Genomic DNA, 16301 nt, shown 5'->3' with positions numbered 1-16301 from the left:
GCGTCCTCAAGAAACTACATCGATATGTAGCCCCATACGAGGATCCTCAAGTGGAGATAATAGAAATCATGTCTCTGTTATGGAAGGGTTGGACTGAGGATTTCCTGTTCATCCCATCCAATCACCTGCTGAAGGTCCTCAACATGCTAAGATCCTTCCAGAGAGGAGTAGCTCTGTTGGCTTCCAAGTAGTCCATGAGCAATCGGTCCTCTTTAGTGAAGGAACTGAGGCTAAGACTGGCCCTAGTTCTGAACCCAGGACAATTTCAGAAGGTTCAGAAGTTAATTGCCTTCGATTTATCACAGAGAACTCGAACCCTTCATTTCATGATTTTCTTGCCCTAGCGGTTAGGAAAAGATTTAGGATCTCAGAAGGCAATATAGAATTCCTAGAAGAATACAATTCTAAGTCAACTAGAAGACAATATGAGTCTTCTTGGAAAAAGTGGGTTGCTTTTGTAAAAGAGAAAGGACCGAGAGAAATTTCAATGAACTTCTGTCTGTCATTCTTTGTCCACCTTCATAATCAAGGTCTGGCAGCCAACACGATAATAGTGCAAGTCAGCCTTGACTAGACATCTTCTATATACCTTTCAAGTGGATCTGGCGAATGAAATCTTTAACATGATACCGAAGGCATTTGCAAGGCTTAGGCCTGCAGCACCACCAAAGCCCATCTCTTGGTCTTTGGACAAGGTCCTACATTATGCCTCATCTGTGAACAATGAAGATTGTTCCCTTAAGGATCTAACCCAAAAGGTTATTTTTCTGTGCGCTATAGCGAAATAGTGAAATAGTGGCCCTATCTAGAGATGAGGGCCACATTCAGTTCACAGAAGCAGGAGAACTGAATCTCTTCCCTGACCCAATCTTTCTTGCTAAGAATGAGCTACCCCTGGAGAATCTGCCCTCTGAAGGAAGATGTCTCTCTATGTCCTGTAGAGTGCCTAAATGTCTATCTTCGTAGAACTTCAAACTTCTGGGGAGGACGGCTCTTTAAAGGAGAAACCTCTGGATCAAACTTATCCCTAAAACAACTGAGGGCGAAGCTCACCTACTTTATTCGTAGAGCAGATCCTGACAGTGTTCCCGCAGGTCATGATCCGAGAAAAATTGTTTCATCACTGAATTTCTTTCAGTATATAGCCTTTGAGCGTCTTCGTTCATGCACCGGATGGAAATCATCCAGAGTGTTTTACAAACACTATGCGAAACAGGTCCATGAACTAAAGCACTATGTAGTAGCAGCAGGTAGCGTATTAAAACCTGCCCCCTAATTACTGTCATAAACAGTTAATTAATTGGGACCTTGAACGTCCTCGCTCATATACTGGATGGGGATCATCCAGAGTGTTCTACAAACACTATACTAAAAAGGGCCTTGAACTGAAGCATTATGTGGTGGCGGCGGGTAGTGTATTTAAACCTGCGATTTAATTCTGCGATGAACAGCTAATTGACTGGGACTCTCAATTAAAGGGAGAAGGGGTCATCACTTTTAGTATGAGCTTCTTTGAATGAGTGTTACCATGGTGACACTAACTCTGTTAAAAAATTTCGGGTGTGGAATTATACAGATGGCCCTAGTGCCATGTGTACATAGTACACAGTGTCGATAGAAGGTCACCGGTACAGAAATTACGAAGAGAAATTTTATTATAAAATTTTTCTTCAATCTGAGAGTGGCACTCATCTTTTCTTTACTTTCAAGAAAGAAATGTAATTTATGTATATGTTACAGGCATAATTCCGTTATCATACTACATTCATTTTACTTGTTAATTCATTTAGTCATTTTTTAGAAATAAATGTCTATTAGAATGTAATTGCGTCCTAATTTGCCCGACAATTGCGTGTTTAAAATGCCTGAGTTCTTGACTTACTGAAGTCAGTATTCTTCATATAATTGTATGCTTGCATACAATGGATATAAGAGACATTGATATTGATTCGGCAATATATACAAACTATGAGACTGTTTGTATATTCAGCGCATACTTATGTTTATTCATACAATATATGCTAACCTTGAGGCCTCTTTTCTACTGTCTTGAATGATTTTTCCCTGTAGGGGGCAGGAAGCACTAACATTGTTTATGATTATAGATGATGACGGATAACAGTAACGTCATTTGTCACAATTGGTCCAAATGACCATAGAAATGTTGTCCCAAGGTTAAGGCACTGATGAAAATCCTGATACATTAATGCTCTGGTACGCTTCCATCAGGATGACATGGCTTGAGCCCCAAAAACGGATCTATTTTTGGGTGAGATGATCATGTCGTCCTGATGGATCCACCCTTCCTTTCTAATAGAAAAGATCTTCACAGTATCTCTTCCCGAAGTATTGTATCTGTAGCACCATGCTCAATGCTACAAGGAATGTCCGCCATCTTGGATATGGCACTGTTGTGATACTCAATAGTAGTATGAGAACTAGGGTAACCTTGATACGGCTCCCCTTCTATTCTGCCACTTTCCCCCAGCGTAAATGGTATTAGGGGTGCAGATTGCTTTGTGGCGTGTCAAGAATACGTCCTCTGATATTATGCGATATCCTTGAGAGAAAATTTAAGGATATTCGCGCCAGGAGTTAGAATTCTGGATACCTAAAGGTAAAATTCTCTGGGAATATCACTGTAGTACATATATCCCTTAGGAAGCTACTTATAGGAACTTCCATCAGGACAACATGGCCATCTCACCCAAAAATAGATTTTTCACTTTGCTCAAAATCCGTTTATTACTCTATCATCGCCTAACTCCAGATCTTCTGGGTAATTCTATTCAATCCTGGAGTCTCTTTTCCTCGAACTTTTAACAAGCACCAATTTCGTAACTTCTAGCCTCACAAGCAAGTTAGACCATATATTAACCACCTCAACTTTGGTAATATCTAACTGATAGTCAATGATTCTTTCGAATCCCTATATATGAAATATTTATTCCGTTAAAAATTTACTTTTCGGTCTACAATTATTTGTTACCTATTATACTTTCATCTTCTAAAGTGCTTGTTCATATTTGCTTACGAAATTGTCACTAACTCCAAAAGTTCAATCTTCCTTTCATAATGTCTACTTACAAACCATCCTTTCTTTTATCGAATTCCTTATGCTGCTGGTAAAGCTTCAGCAATACCTCTTTAAGAAAGTATGTTAGGAAATTCTCTCTCTCTCTCTCTCTCTCTCTCTCTCTCTCTCTCTCTCTCTCTCTCTCTCTCTCTTTCTCTCTCTCGTAAAGACCCAGCTTTTAGGAGTAAGCAAATGTTGCAGTAAACTAGCATTTCAAGTAATTATGTTCTAATGAAATGTACCTAGCTTTAATGAGTAATAAGATCAAGGAATGGCTTAATTAGCACCCTTTGTTTTCTCAAAAATCTCATATGGAAGAACTCTAGCATTTTATTAGATTAAATCCCGACTTTTTTTGGATGTCTTCATCTTAATGAATACACAGTGAATTTTATTTGACGGAATTCATTTATGAGGAAATCTGGATTTGTATGCCTTTCTTACGCGGAGAAGGCAGTTGCTTAGTTAAGAGAAATGGAAGACGCACAACGTAATGTTCAGGAAACGTAAACGAATGAAGAAGTGATTGGATTTTTTGGGATATACTTAAAGAAATATCAATCTCTCTCTCTCTCTCTCTCTCTCTCTCTCTCTCTCTCTCTCTCTCTCTCTCTCTCTCTCTCTCTATTGTGACTTTCAGTAAATGTTATATATTTCAATTCGAAAATGTAAACACGTTTTAAGGAAGAACAAATATCTAAAAGATTTCTAACTTTCATAAAGTACAACTGTTTCTCAAAAGTCTCTCTCTCTCTCTCTCTCTCTCTCTCTCTCTCTCTCTCTCTCTCTCTCTCTCTCTCTGCATTGATCATTTATATTTTAGAAAATATAGTTCAAAATTTAATTCACAACAACGATAACATTTCTATCGAAAATTTTCCAGTTTGCGCAGAAGTTACTAAGTAATGGATATATCATTACACCTATAGCAAGGAATATCAGTATTTTTGGCATAAGATATATAGTGATTGGTTGATATAAGTATATAAGATTAAGTGTAACGAATACTTATAGTAGGAGGGAAAGTATGAAATGAATATGTTTAAAGGCCGTTCACGAATGGCCGAGGAAACTGACAGTGACATTGCCCTATCATGGAGGATAATGGCCTAGAGACTGACCGTATATATATATATATATATATATATATATATATATATATATATATATATATATATATATATATATATATATATATATATATACATATATATATATATATATATGTATATATATATATATATATATATATATATATATATATATATATATGTTCAGCGCCTAAGCCGCATCTCAATCCAAGCTAGGACTAAGGGGGGCTATTCAATGGCTGTTCAGGATGGCGAAGTTTCAGCTACCATAGGAGCTTATGAGTTTAAGCAGGACTCAAACCCCTTTCTGTCGATCAAAAGTCAGGGACGTTGTCACATAGACCACCACAACCCTTAAGACAAAGATAGTAGCGTGATTTCCACAAAGGTTGATGTTTAGGGAGATATATTAAAAAAATTAGTGGCCTTTTCTTCCTCCAAGAAGTAATGTAGGCTACTTATTAATGCGAGTTGGCACTTTGGTCGGATTCTGTGATTTAAGAAAGGCTGAAAGATAAAGGAAGACAACAGGGTTATATTGTGTATAAAAATAATAAAAATAAAAAATGGTTTGGTTCAGAAAGATCAAAGGACAATGATTTAATGAAGAAATTGTTATAATTCTTAAATTTTGGTGAGAGGTAGGCGAGTGAGATTTAGAATTAAGAATCCCTTTTACCCTTCCCCTTTCTCGCCCATACATTATTTTTTAAACCACAAATAAAATACGAACAGTTAATCTGAATTTTTTTTTGCCTTTTTCTTCATCTTGCACTCAATGTCAACACTTTACTCTAATAAAGAGTACGCGGTTCAGGATATCTTCATACATTCCACCTTTTGAATTACAATCTTTACTTTTATAAACAGTATATTTCTGCTTTGTTTTTTGCACATAACCTACTACTTTCATGACCTGACTTACTATGTGGCTCCCCTCGTCTTTCTTCATCCCATCATACAAATATTTACTCCCAAAGGCTTATGATGACCTATTTTCTCTCCCTCCATTTCAATATTTCCTGCTCCATCAAGACATAATACGCCCTTATCTCAGCTTCGTTTTATATAAAAAAAAAAAATATTCACCTTTTTTCTGCAAATTATAACACAGGTCACACTTCCGTCATTAAAAAACTTTGAATTGTTATGTGGTATATCCTAGCAATCTATGTTTGCCAACGGTTATATAAACGGATGAGCAACTTGGTGGAGTATCGAGAACTTTGAGTGTGGAGGAAATGACCCCCTAAATCGCCTTGAATTCCCTATCAGCAGGGTGACAAATTGGGTTTAAGGCGATAAACAGGATGTCTTTCGGCTTTTGCTCCTGATGCATGGCGGATGGCTTTACTGGAATTAGTATGGACCAGGTTGGGTCACTAGCCTTAGTTATATAGGCACTGTGCATTACACGGAACTGGCTAACATTTTATGAATTTAGCCAGTGAATCCTCAATGAATTTAGTCAGTCTATGGAAATTGGAAATGATAGAATGTCCCCCAATCCCAGGCGTAACAGGATGCTAAGAATATCTCGGTTTATAGATAATAAAAATAAAATTTAAAACTGGTAATTGAAATGTTAGAACCATGAATCATATTAGGAAGTTACAGCAACTGGAAAATGAATTTGTGAAATATAGTTTGTATATCTTAGCCCTAACTGAAACACGTTACAAGGGGAGTGGTAAAGAAATCTTAAACCAAGATAATACATATATCTACTCAAGATGGACAGATGGAGTTGGAAGAGAAGGGGTAGGAATGATGATGACACCAAAAGCAGAAAATCCATTAACGAGATGCAGATCTCTAAATAGTAGATTGTTACTTTCAAAGTTTAAATCTTAGCAGTGCAATATGAGTATAAGCGAATGATTCCCCTGAAGAAAGGAAAGATGAATACTAAGAAGAACTGTGGAGCGTAATAGATTTAATCCCAGAGATATATATGAAAATTGTTATAGGTGACTTCAATGCGAATGTTGGAAGGAGTAATCAAGGTATAGCAAATGTAATGGGTGTTGAGAGTCTTGGTGAAGTTGCAAATGAAAAAAAATGGGGCACATTTTATAAGTTTTTATTCAACAAACAGTCTTGTTGGCAGTACTCATTTCCCATAAAAGGACATCCACAAATATACATGGACTTCCCCATGTGGTAATTACTAAAATCAAATAGATCACATAGCATTATTAAAGAGAGAAGGGGAACTCTCAGAAATGTTAAAAGCTATAGAGGTACAGATATTGGTAGTGATTACCAGCTCCTCAATGCTGTGCTAAAATTAAAACTGAAACCACTCAACAGAAATGTAGATAGAATACGTAGGTTGAATACAACTAAGCTTCTAGAAGATAAACACAGAGAAATATATGCAATTGAATATAGAAATCGATTTGTAGTCTTAGAGACTTTAAGGGACGAAGAGCTGACAATTAATTAAGAATGGCGTGATATTAAAAACATATATCAGACAGTTGGTAGTGAAGTCTTGTTACATGCAGTTAAAAAGAGAAAATCGTAGATATTAAATGATACTTGGGATACTATACAAAGGTGACTAAGACAGAAGTTGATTGTTGTAGGTTTTCAAGGAAGTAATAAAAATTACAAGATAGAGTATTCTAGTATTGATAGTGAAGTTAAAAGAAAAGCTATGAATGACTGGAGATAATATTTGGAGAGGAATGCAGATAAGGCTGACAAAGCTATGAATTCAGGGAGAGGCTCTATAATTATTTATAAAATCTCGACTGAGCTAAAGAGGAAGAAGAATGTACCCACCGAAATGAAAGATGAATCTGTTATAACAACAGAAGATGAAGAAAGGCGATGAAAAACTTTAGTGAGGCCATGAATAGGAGATATGAGGGGAATGCTTTGAGTGATATAATTGAAGCTCAGGAAAAACTCAATGTGCCCATGAATGAATTCAGTGTGTTTGAAGTTGAAGCTATCATTAAAAAACTAAAGATATGGAAAGCACAGGACACCATGGAATAACAGCTGAGGTGTTATTGTCTGAAAATGAAGTGTCTTCCAGAATACTTACAAGATTAACTTATAAAATGTGGCATGAACAGGAAAAACTTGATGAATGGAAGCTAGCAGTATTGGTGGAAGGGGGGGGGGGGGGGTGAGGAGATCCGACAGATTGTAGTAATTATAGAGACATCACACTTACGTCAGTTGTCATGAAATTATTTATTATTAATGAAAATTTGAGATTTTTCAAAAAGGTAGAAGTTATACTGACCAAATTTTAATTTTAAGACATGTGGTAGAGTAATGTGTAGAATATATAAATCCATTTTTGATGGCATTTGTGGAAAATGAAAAACCCTTCGACAGTGTGTATCAGCCAATTTTATGGAGCGCCCTGCGTTATCATGGAGTTTCTCTTAAATATGTAAAATTGATTAAATCTGTTCATGAGAATAGCAAGTACAAATTTAGTGTTAGTGGAGTCCTATCAAATGAATTTCCTATGAACAGTGGAGTACTCCCAGGGAATGTGTTGTCACCTATGTTGTTTTTCCTTCTCATGGATTTTGTATTGCATTGAACAATTGGAGATGGTGGGGAAGGATTGGACTGGATTGGTAACAGGATATTAGCTGAAATAGAGTATTGTGATGATGCTGTCATTATTATCAGAACAACATAGGACTTACAAAGTTTGCTTACCATAATGCAAGAAATATCACATGAAGTTGAGTTCATGGTAAATAGAAGAAAGAGGAGATCATGGTGATGGGTTGATGGAGATGGTTTGGGTATGTCCTTCGCACTCCTCAAGAGATTTTAGTTCACCAAATGTTCAGCTGGGCTCTTCAAGGCACTAGAAGAGTTGGAAGACCCAAGCCTACATGGCTAAGAACTATGTAGCGTGAAGTAGGAGATAAATGGTGAAGTACTGATTTAAAAGCTCAAGATAGAGATGACTCGCAAAATCCAACCGAGGCCCTTTGCGTCAATAGGCATAGAAGATGATGCTGATAACCCCAGTAATACCATGTCCCCAACACTTTCTACACTGCCATTTTATCAATTCTCTCAGAAGATTACTCCGACTTCATGCATGAAAAAATGTAGCCTTTTCCCCTAGCTTTTTAAGTTCTCTTATAACTGTTTCACAATTAACACTTTACCCATCTACCCTCTTTCCTGTCTATATCTATAATTTTCTTCCATCAATAAACCTTTTTCATCTTCCTAACCGAATTTTACGAGATCTTATTATATACCTTACTTGGCAAAGTAAGATACAATGAATAGCACCGAATGGCAGAGACCACTTTAGAAAGGTATAAACTTATCCATTCAAAACATTATAGACATAAATGAAAGGGGATGGTTCTGTTCTCGTTTTCGATAACAACATAAAAAAGGGATAGTGAGGGGGAAACAGCTGTTTGTTGAAGTTGTTGCGTCCTAAGGCATTGAGTTTGTGGCATTAGCTGGACTTTTCTCCCGGTAAAAAAGGAGATTTTTTACTTTTTCTTCTCAATAACAAATCAATAATTGTGTGACTGGTACTTAACTGGAAGGTATTAGGCATCAGTAGGTAGTAGGTTGGCCTGGGCACCAGTCACCCGTTGAGATACTACCGCTAGAAAGTGTTTGGATCCTTTGACTGGCCAGACAGTTATCCATTAGATTCCCCTCTCTGGTTACGGCTCATTTCTCTTTGTCTACACATACACTGAATAGTCTTGCATATTCTTTACACATTCTCGTCTCTCCTCGTACACCCGATAACACTGAAATTACTAAATACTTCTTCTCTCAAGGGGATAATTACTGCACTGTGATACTTTGGCTACTTTTCTTTTGCTAAGAGTAGAAGAGACTTTTTTAGCTATGGTAAGCAGCTCTTCCAGCAGAGGGACACTCCAAAATCAAACCATTATTCTCTAGTCTTGGTTAGTGACATAACCTCTGTACCATGGTCTTCCACTGTCTTTGGTTATAGTTCTTTTGCTTGAAGGTACACTTCAGCACACTATTCTATCTATTAATTTTTCTCTCTTTCTCTTGTTTTTGTTTTTAATGGTGTATTGGGCAGGCTTAATAGAACGGCCATAGATGCCTGGTGGTTTATTAAGAGGTTGTCTTTTCCTTAACTGATTCTAGTTCTTCTCAAAACCATCCTTACTGTCCTCCCTTCTCCCTTCAGTTGAATTGGCTATCCTAGTGGGTATTTAGCCTTGCACGGTGTATCGGTTCCTCCATGTTGACCAGTTTTTCCGACTTTTTTTTTTATAGTCTATACTCTATACAGTGGTTCTCAACCTTTTACTACCATGCCCCCTCCACAATTATTTTTTTATCGCCACGCCCCCCCCCCCCTTGCATATAAAGATAAATTTCACTTGCAGATTTTATATGAAAAGGAATAAAAAAAGCCTTATGGGTTGTATAGTCAATTTACTAAGTAGGAAATAAAGTGAGATAATTGACATTTTCACTTCTACAGGATAACTTGCTTAACTTATTTAGTGAGATACCTGACACTGTTTCTTGGATACCAGATCTTGAATACGAGGTTTAATGTTAGAGAGTGCACAACGTAAATCATCTTCCACATCCAGGCGGTTTCTGTATTTTGTTTTTATAGCAGTGAGCGTAGAAAATGCAGTTTCACACAGGTACGTTGATCCAAACATTGTTAGAACCCGAAGAGCCTGATGTGAGATCAGAGGTTACACAGAATGGTATTTAATCCAGAATGTCTCCAAATCCAAATCGTTGAATTCATCCTTAGCTGTGGAATTAAACTTTAACTCAAGAAACTCCTCTTGAATTTCCTCAGCAACATTAGCGAATTCACACTGAAAAGGATTCCTAATGAATTTCCAGGATTCACGCATGTCATCTATGTCTGGAAAGTATTTCGTGAATTCTGCTTTCAAGCTGCTTAGATGAGTGATTATAAGGATATTTAACTCAGGGTCAAGGTTACCATGAGCGAGCCCAGAATCTAAGTTCCTAAAACTGGCTGCATTTCCCTGCTGAATTCGACATTTCCAGAGGTCGAGTTTGGCCATGAAAGTTCGAATGGTGTCGTGGTGAGAGATGATGTGGATATTTTTCCCTTGTAGTTTAAGGTTCACTGCATTCAAAGATTCAAAAATATCCACCAAGTAAGCTAGAATTATCTGAAAGCTGTCAGACTTGAATTTGTCATGAAGGGCTGCCTTCTGCTGTGAATCTAGAAATATTATTACTTCTTCTCGTAGCTCATAAAGCCTTTCAAGCATGTTTCCTTTTGATAACCATCGTATGTTTGTGTGAAAAAGCAGGGCTTCATGTTCAGAATCCATATCCTTACACAATAATTTGAAGAGACGACTGTTTAAGGCTCCAGATTTGATGAAATTTACTACCTTTATAGCCACGTTTAGAACATCCCTCATTTCATCAGGCAAAGTTCTGGATGCTAAAGATTCACGGTGAATTATGCAGTGTGTACTTATTACAGAAGGATTTTTTTCTTTCACCTTTGTGATGAACCCAGAACGCAGGCCAACCATGGCTGGGGCTCCATCAGTACACACCCCTATTAGTGAGTCCCAAGAAAGTTTATTTTCCTTAAAAAAGTCTGATGTAACTTTAAAAATGGCTTCTGCTGTTGTACAACTTTCCTTGGGGCAACAAAACAAAATTTCCTCCTTTATATTGTTGCCTGACACAAAACGAGCATACATCAAGAACTGAGCACACTGAGCGATATCGGTCGTTTCATCACACTGGATTGCAAAAACAGGCGAGGCTCTTACTAGTTCGAGTGTTTGTTCTTTGATATCTTGAGACAGTTCATGGATCCTTCTCTGGACTGTATCGTTTGACAGGGAAATTTGGGAAAGCTTATTTGCACTATCTTTACCAAGAATGAGTTGAGCTGCACATAGTATACTTGGCTTTATGAGAGTCTCTCCAATGTTATGGCTCTTCTTGCTCTTTGCAATCAACATGGAAATTTCATAAGAAGCCTCAACAACCTTTGATGATTGTTGTCGAAATACCCCGCTGTCATCCATTTTCACTTGCTTCAAGGTGTGTTTTTTTGTTTCAAAGAATGCCTTTGGCTTGTCAACTAGACCAGGATGTGCTGTTTGCAGGTGGCGTTCCAAGCGTGAGGGTTGCATTCCATCATTGCTCAGAGTCTTGTAACATATCACGCACTGTGGGACCTCTGTGTCACCCTTTCGGAGGGACACAAATCCAAAACGAATATAATCTTCGTTATACTTCCGCTTCTTGGCACTCATTGCAACGTAGTTGGAGTGAAACTGGCAAAACGTATCTGCGATCAAGATAATATGCATTTGTAAATTAAGGTATTTTTCACCTCTTGATGATAACCACCACAGTATGATTATCACAGCTACATGATCAATGAGTGAGAAGGACAGAGAAAGAGGGAGAAAGATATATCCAAAATTTTTTGAAAATTTTGAGGCTAAACACGAGATTGGCAGAAAATTGAGACAATATAAGAAATACATCCAGCCTTGGACGTTAAATTAACCTTGAAGGAAAAGAAGAAGGAAAAAAGGAGAGGAAATAATATATATATATATATATATAGAGAGAGAGAGAGAGAGAGAGAGAGAGAGAGAGAGAGAGAGAGAGAGAGAGGGAGAGAGATACAAACATTTATAACTAAATTTTATATACATACATATATATATATATATATATATATATATATATATATATATATATATATATATATATATATATATATATATATATATATATATATATATATATATATATATATATATATATTATATATATATATATATATATATATATACACACACACGAATCTCTCTCTCTCTCTCTCTCTCTCTCTCTCTCTCTAATACAGCCCTACTCGCTGACTCTACCTCTCTGACTCGGTCACTGATCATATGGTTGAGATGATCATGAAGTGGTGGTTATTAGTACATCTTCTTTTGCAAATAGTAAAATTTGAGACCATTAACTTATGATTTTTACAATATGAAGGAAAAATAAATAAAACAAAATATACATCTTCAAAATTTTGCAGTAATCTTAGCAACGGTCTCTCAACATATTTCGGTATATTGATAAACATAGAAACTGATATATTTTTTTTTTTTTTCAAATAAAGGACAATAACCCCACCAATGCAGGGCAGCCCATCAACGACACAGGGAAAACAAAACTAGTCAAAAATAATTGATAGGAAAAAAAATTAATCCCCAGAATATATCTCTCCCCTTTTCTTTCATTCACATTCTCACAAACCTGACAATGTTAATGGGTCGATAAGAAACTGAGATAATGTACCTCAACAATTTCGCCTGTAGAAACGGCAAGGAAGAAATGTTCAAATACTTTCGGACATGTGTGGTAAACTGGGAGTGTTGACAGGGACTGTGTTGATAGTGTGTACGGTGGGACTGGGTGTGAGAAACGGATCTCATAGCTCACCAGTAAGGGACACGTATTATACACGTCCACGACAGGCAATGTACTCTACGGTAGCCTACGTGGAAGGAGAAAGCATGAATTAGTAACGATGATATTACTTTATTATATAAAACTTTTACTATTATTATTATTATTATTATTATTATTATATTTTTTACTATAATGTCTTTTTTATTTAACTGATCTAGTCTAAAATAACACAACTTATTTTTTTTTCATTTATAGCTGCATTTTTCTCCTGAGGCTCACGCCCCCCTTTGAATCCTCTTGCGCCCCCCTAGGGGGGCATGCCCCCCTGGTTGAGTAACACTGCTCTATAGGTTTGATCAATCATTTTATTTATATTTCCTTAACGGAATGTTTTTTTGTTCGTTCTTGTTAATTGAGTTGTAAAGTATGATGTGTCTTTTTTATTACCATTAATTCTTTTGTTCTCTGGAGACATTAAGCAAAATCTTGGACCAGTACGTCCTAGATTTCGTCAATGTCGTCTACTGTATTGCAATATTAGTTGTCTTCATACAAATATTCAGGACCTTACAGTTGCGTCCAGACAGCATGATATTATTTTGTGCTCAGAAACTTTTTATTTCTAATATGAGGCACTCATCTGAGCTCCTTATGACTGGTTTTAAGAAGCCATTAATGTTCAAACACAATGCCATCCCTGGAGCCAGGGGAATGGCAGTTTAGCTTTTCGATATCCGGAAATTAAAGCTCTCATGGTGGACCTTGATGCTTATGGAGATGTAGACCCAAATGGTATTCTTCCTATATTTTTATAAAGAATGCAGATTTCTTATCTCTAAAGTTATCTATTATTTTGTGCAAGTTAGCAAGAAAAGTGATTTTTAGCACTTGTTGGAGAATTGGTAATGTTACTCCACTATGTAAATGTGTTTGTGGTAGCTCAAGCCCAACTGATTACCGCCCAATTTGCACAATTCCTATATTATCTAAAGATTTTGAACGTGTTTTGGCAAAACGTCTTAATAGGTTTGCTGAAGGTAACCATATGTTCCCTAGTTTGCATGCGATGCCCTTCTTACAATCTCCAATGCTGTACAGAAAGACCTTAATTGTGGGCAGGAAGTTTTTATGTTTGGATTAGCCTTGATTTAAGTGCTGCCTTTAACTGTGTTAATCCTGATGCTCTTGTTTTCAAGCTCAAACAGTTGGGAGTGGGTAGGTCGTTTCCTAGCATCCTTATTGAATAGTCAAGTAATAGATCACAAAGAGTTGTTGTTGATGGGCACCATAGTGAATATAGGAATGTGATATCTGGTGCTCCTCAGGGTAGTGTTCTTGGCCCATTACTTTTTATACTATATACACATGACATGTGGTTTGATCTAGAAAATAAGCTTGTTGCATACGCAGATGATGCTACTCTCTTTGTATCAATTCCATATCCAGAATGTTGATCGGGGGTTGCTGAATCCCTTAATAGAGATCTAGCTAAACTTAGTGCACGGTTCAAATTATGGGGTATGAAGATGAATCCTAAAAAAACTCAGCAATGATAAGGTTTCTTTAACTTTGTATGACTTTAAAACTGTAGGCGTGATTCTCGACAGCAAATCTACTTTTGAGAAACACATTGAGTCTGTGTCTTCAATTGCGCAAAACATTGGCTTATTGAAAAAGTCGTTCAAGATTTTTGGTGAGCAGTCTATTCTCAAGAAGTGTTTTAATACTTTAATTCTACCCTGTTTCAAGTATTGTTCTCTTGTCTGGTCTTCAGCTGCTGATTCTCATATTAATTTGATGGACAGGAACTTACGGTCCATTAAATAGCCTAATCCTGATCTAGATATTAATCTCTGGAACCGTCGTTCAATTATTTCATTATGCATGTTGCATAAGATTTTTTATATTTGTGATCATCCTTTATGTTCATATCTTCCCGGACAGTTCTATCATGTTCGTAATACTAGGCATGCAGTTAATTCTAATAGCCAGGCCCTCTCCATCAAGAGGTTTAATACTACACAGTACTCTAGAAGTATTATTCCAAATGTAACTAAGTTGAGGAATGATCTTCCTAGTTGGTTAGTTGAATCAGTAGAACTTTAAAAGTTCAAACTTGAAGCAAATGTTATTTTTTTTGAACAGGCTTACGTAAGTACTTTTATAATTCATATATCAAATATCTGTTTTAAAGGTGCTAATGTTTTTAAAATATTTATTTAAATCGTTTATTACTTCTTATATCGTTTATTTATTTCCTTATTTCCTTATTTCCTTTCCTCACTGGGCTATTTTTCCCTGTTGAACACCCCTGGCCTATAGCATCTTCATTTTCCAACTAGGGTTGTAGCTTGGCTAATAATAATAATAATAATAATAATAATAATAATAATAATAATAATAATAATAATAATAATAATAATAATAATAATAATAAACAGTCATTTTAACCTTATTTTTTTAGAGTTTATTTTGATACATAAATGCAATTCGGACAAAGAAGTTCAACAACGGTTTGATAAACCTGTAAAACTAATCCATCTCCCAAGCTCATTTGAGAAGCTAGACATTGAAGGCCAAGACTCCGAATTGGGTATTGAGGTTCAGTTAAACTTAGTTAAGATAAAAGCCTAGATAATAAAATTAGCAAAGTCTCTACCAGGCCCTGCCACCATCCTTCTAAGACACAATTGGTAAGGAAGCCTCCTACGAAGTATAAATAGGATTAGTGATATCAATAAAGGGAACCATCGCCATCACAATGGCCTGGGTATTCCTGATACAATGCATCAGGATGCTCTCCTCGTGCAACAAATAGAAGAATAATTATATATAAGTAAACTTGCAGAAATTAAGTTTTTGGAATAATTGTATCAGATAATACATTGTGTCTACAAAGAAATGCGTAAACACAAGCAAGTAGTCGATGGCCTGGCAAATAGAGAACATGGAGAGAGAAACGAGATATAGATTATGAATAAGATTATACGAAAATGTTGTATGGTATTTTGAACTAAAAGTGTCATATGTCACTTGAGTTAAATCAATCGCGACTCTTTATATAAAATTAGTGAAAGCCTTTGGAAGGCTTCGAAAACCAAAGCAAAAGTAAATATACTAAAAGTTAATTATCATAAAAATGTTGGAGTAAGTGCAGAAGTTGACTCATAAACGTTTGAAAATAAAAATATTTTATGGTGGTATGACAAAAAGGTGAGTCACGGAACAAGTGATAAACGAAAGTTAGCAGGGACACGCCGTTTCCCATTATTAGAAAAATAATTGGAAACGAACTGCATTTTTAAAACGAAGGAAAATTAGGAATGTATGAAGTAACTGTTAATCTAAGTGGAAATTAAAGGAAATCGATTATGATGTAGAAAGGTTATGAGAGGATTGATCTTCGTGTTTGGTCGTGTAAAAAGTTTTGAGCTAATAGGAGTTTCTGAAAGGAATGACAGAATAGATGGCAGGAAGGAGGAATGGGAAAGGAAGTGCGTTAATTAAAATGCCGATTATATTTCTGTGTAGACGTTTGAACATACTTAGTGTTGTGACAGTTCTCCTTACGAAAAGTTTATCGAAAAATCAAACGTTAAAGTACGAATGAGACTACATGCTATGCAATTTTCATTTTGAGAACCACCTATGATACTTCGGACAAAAATATCCCTTGCAGGTATGTACAG

The 16301-nt window shown here is 36.2% G+C and overlaps 1 protein-coding gene across 1 annotated transcript in view; it reads right to left on the bottom strand.

The window, feature by feature from the left end:
* Nucleotides 1-648: 648 nt before the first annotated feature.
* The window catches only part of LOC137638988 (protein FAM200C-like), a 23787-nt gene continuing 8134 nt past the window's right edge, over nt 649-16301 (bottom strand). Inside the window, exons 3-4 of the mRNA XM_068371318.1 lie at nt 10707-11482; nt 649-714 (exon numbers count right to left, since the gene is read on the bottom strand). Of these exons, the coding sequence (XP_068227419.1) occupies nt 649-714; nt 10707-11482 (842 nt within the window). The remainder of the gene's footprint in view (nt 715-10706; nt 11483-16301) is intronic.

The sequence above is a fragment of the Palaemon carinicauda genome, chromosome 4, assembly GCF_036898095.1.
Source record: "Palaemon carinicauda isolate YSFRI2023 chromosome 4, ASM3689809v2, whole genome shotgun sequence".
Lineage (NCBI taxonomy): Eukaryota > Metazoa > Arthropoda > Malacostraca > Decapoda > Palaemonidae > Palaemon > Palaemon carinicauda.
The sequence above is the reverse complement of the archived record's forward strand: the minus strand, read 5'-3'. Positions and strand labels throughout refer to the sequence as shown.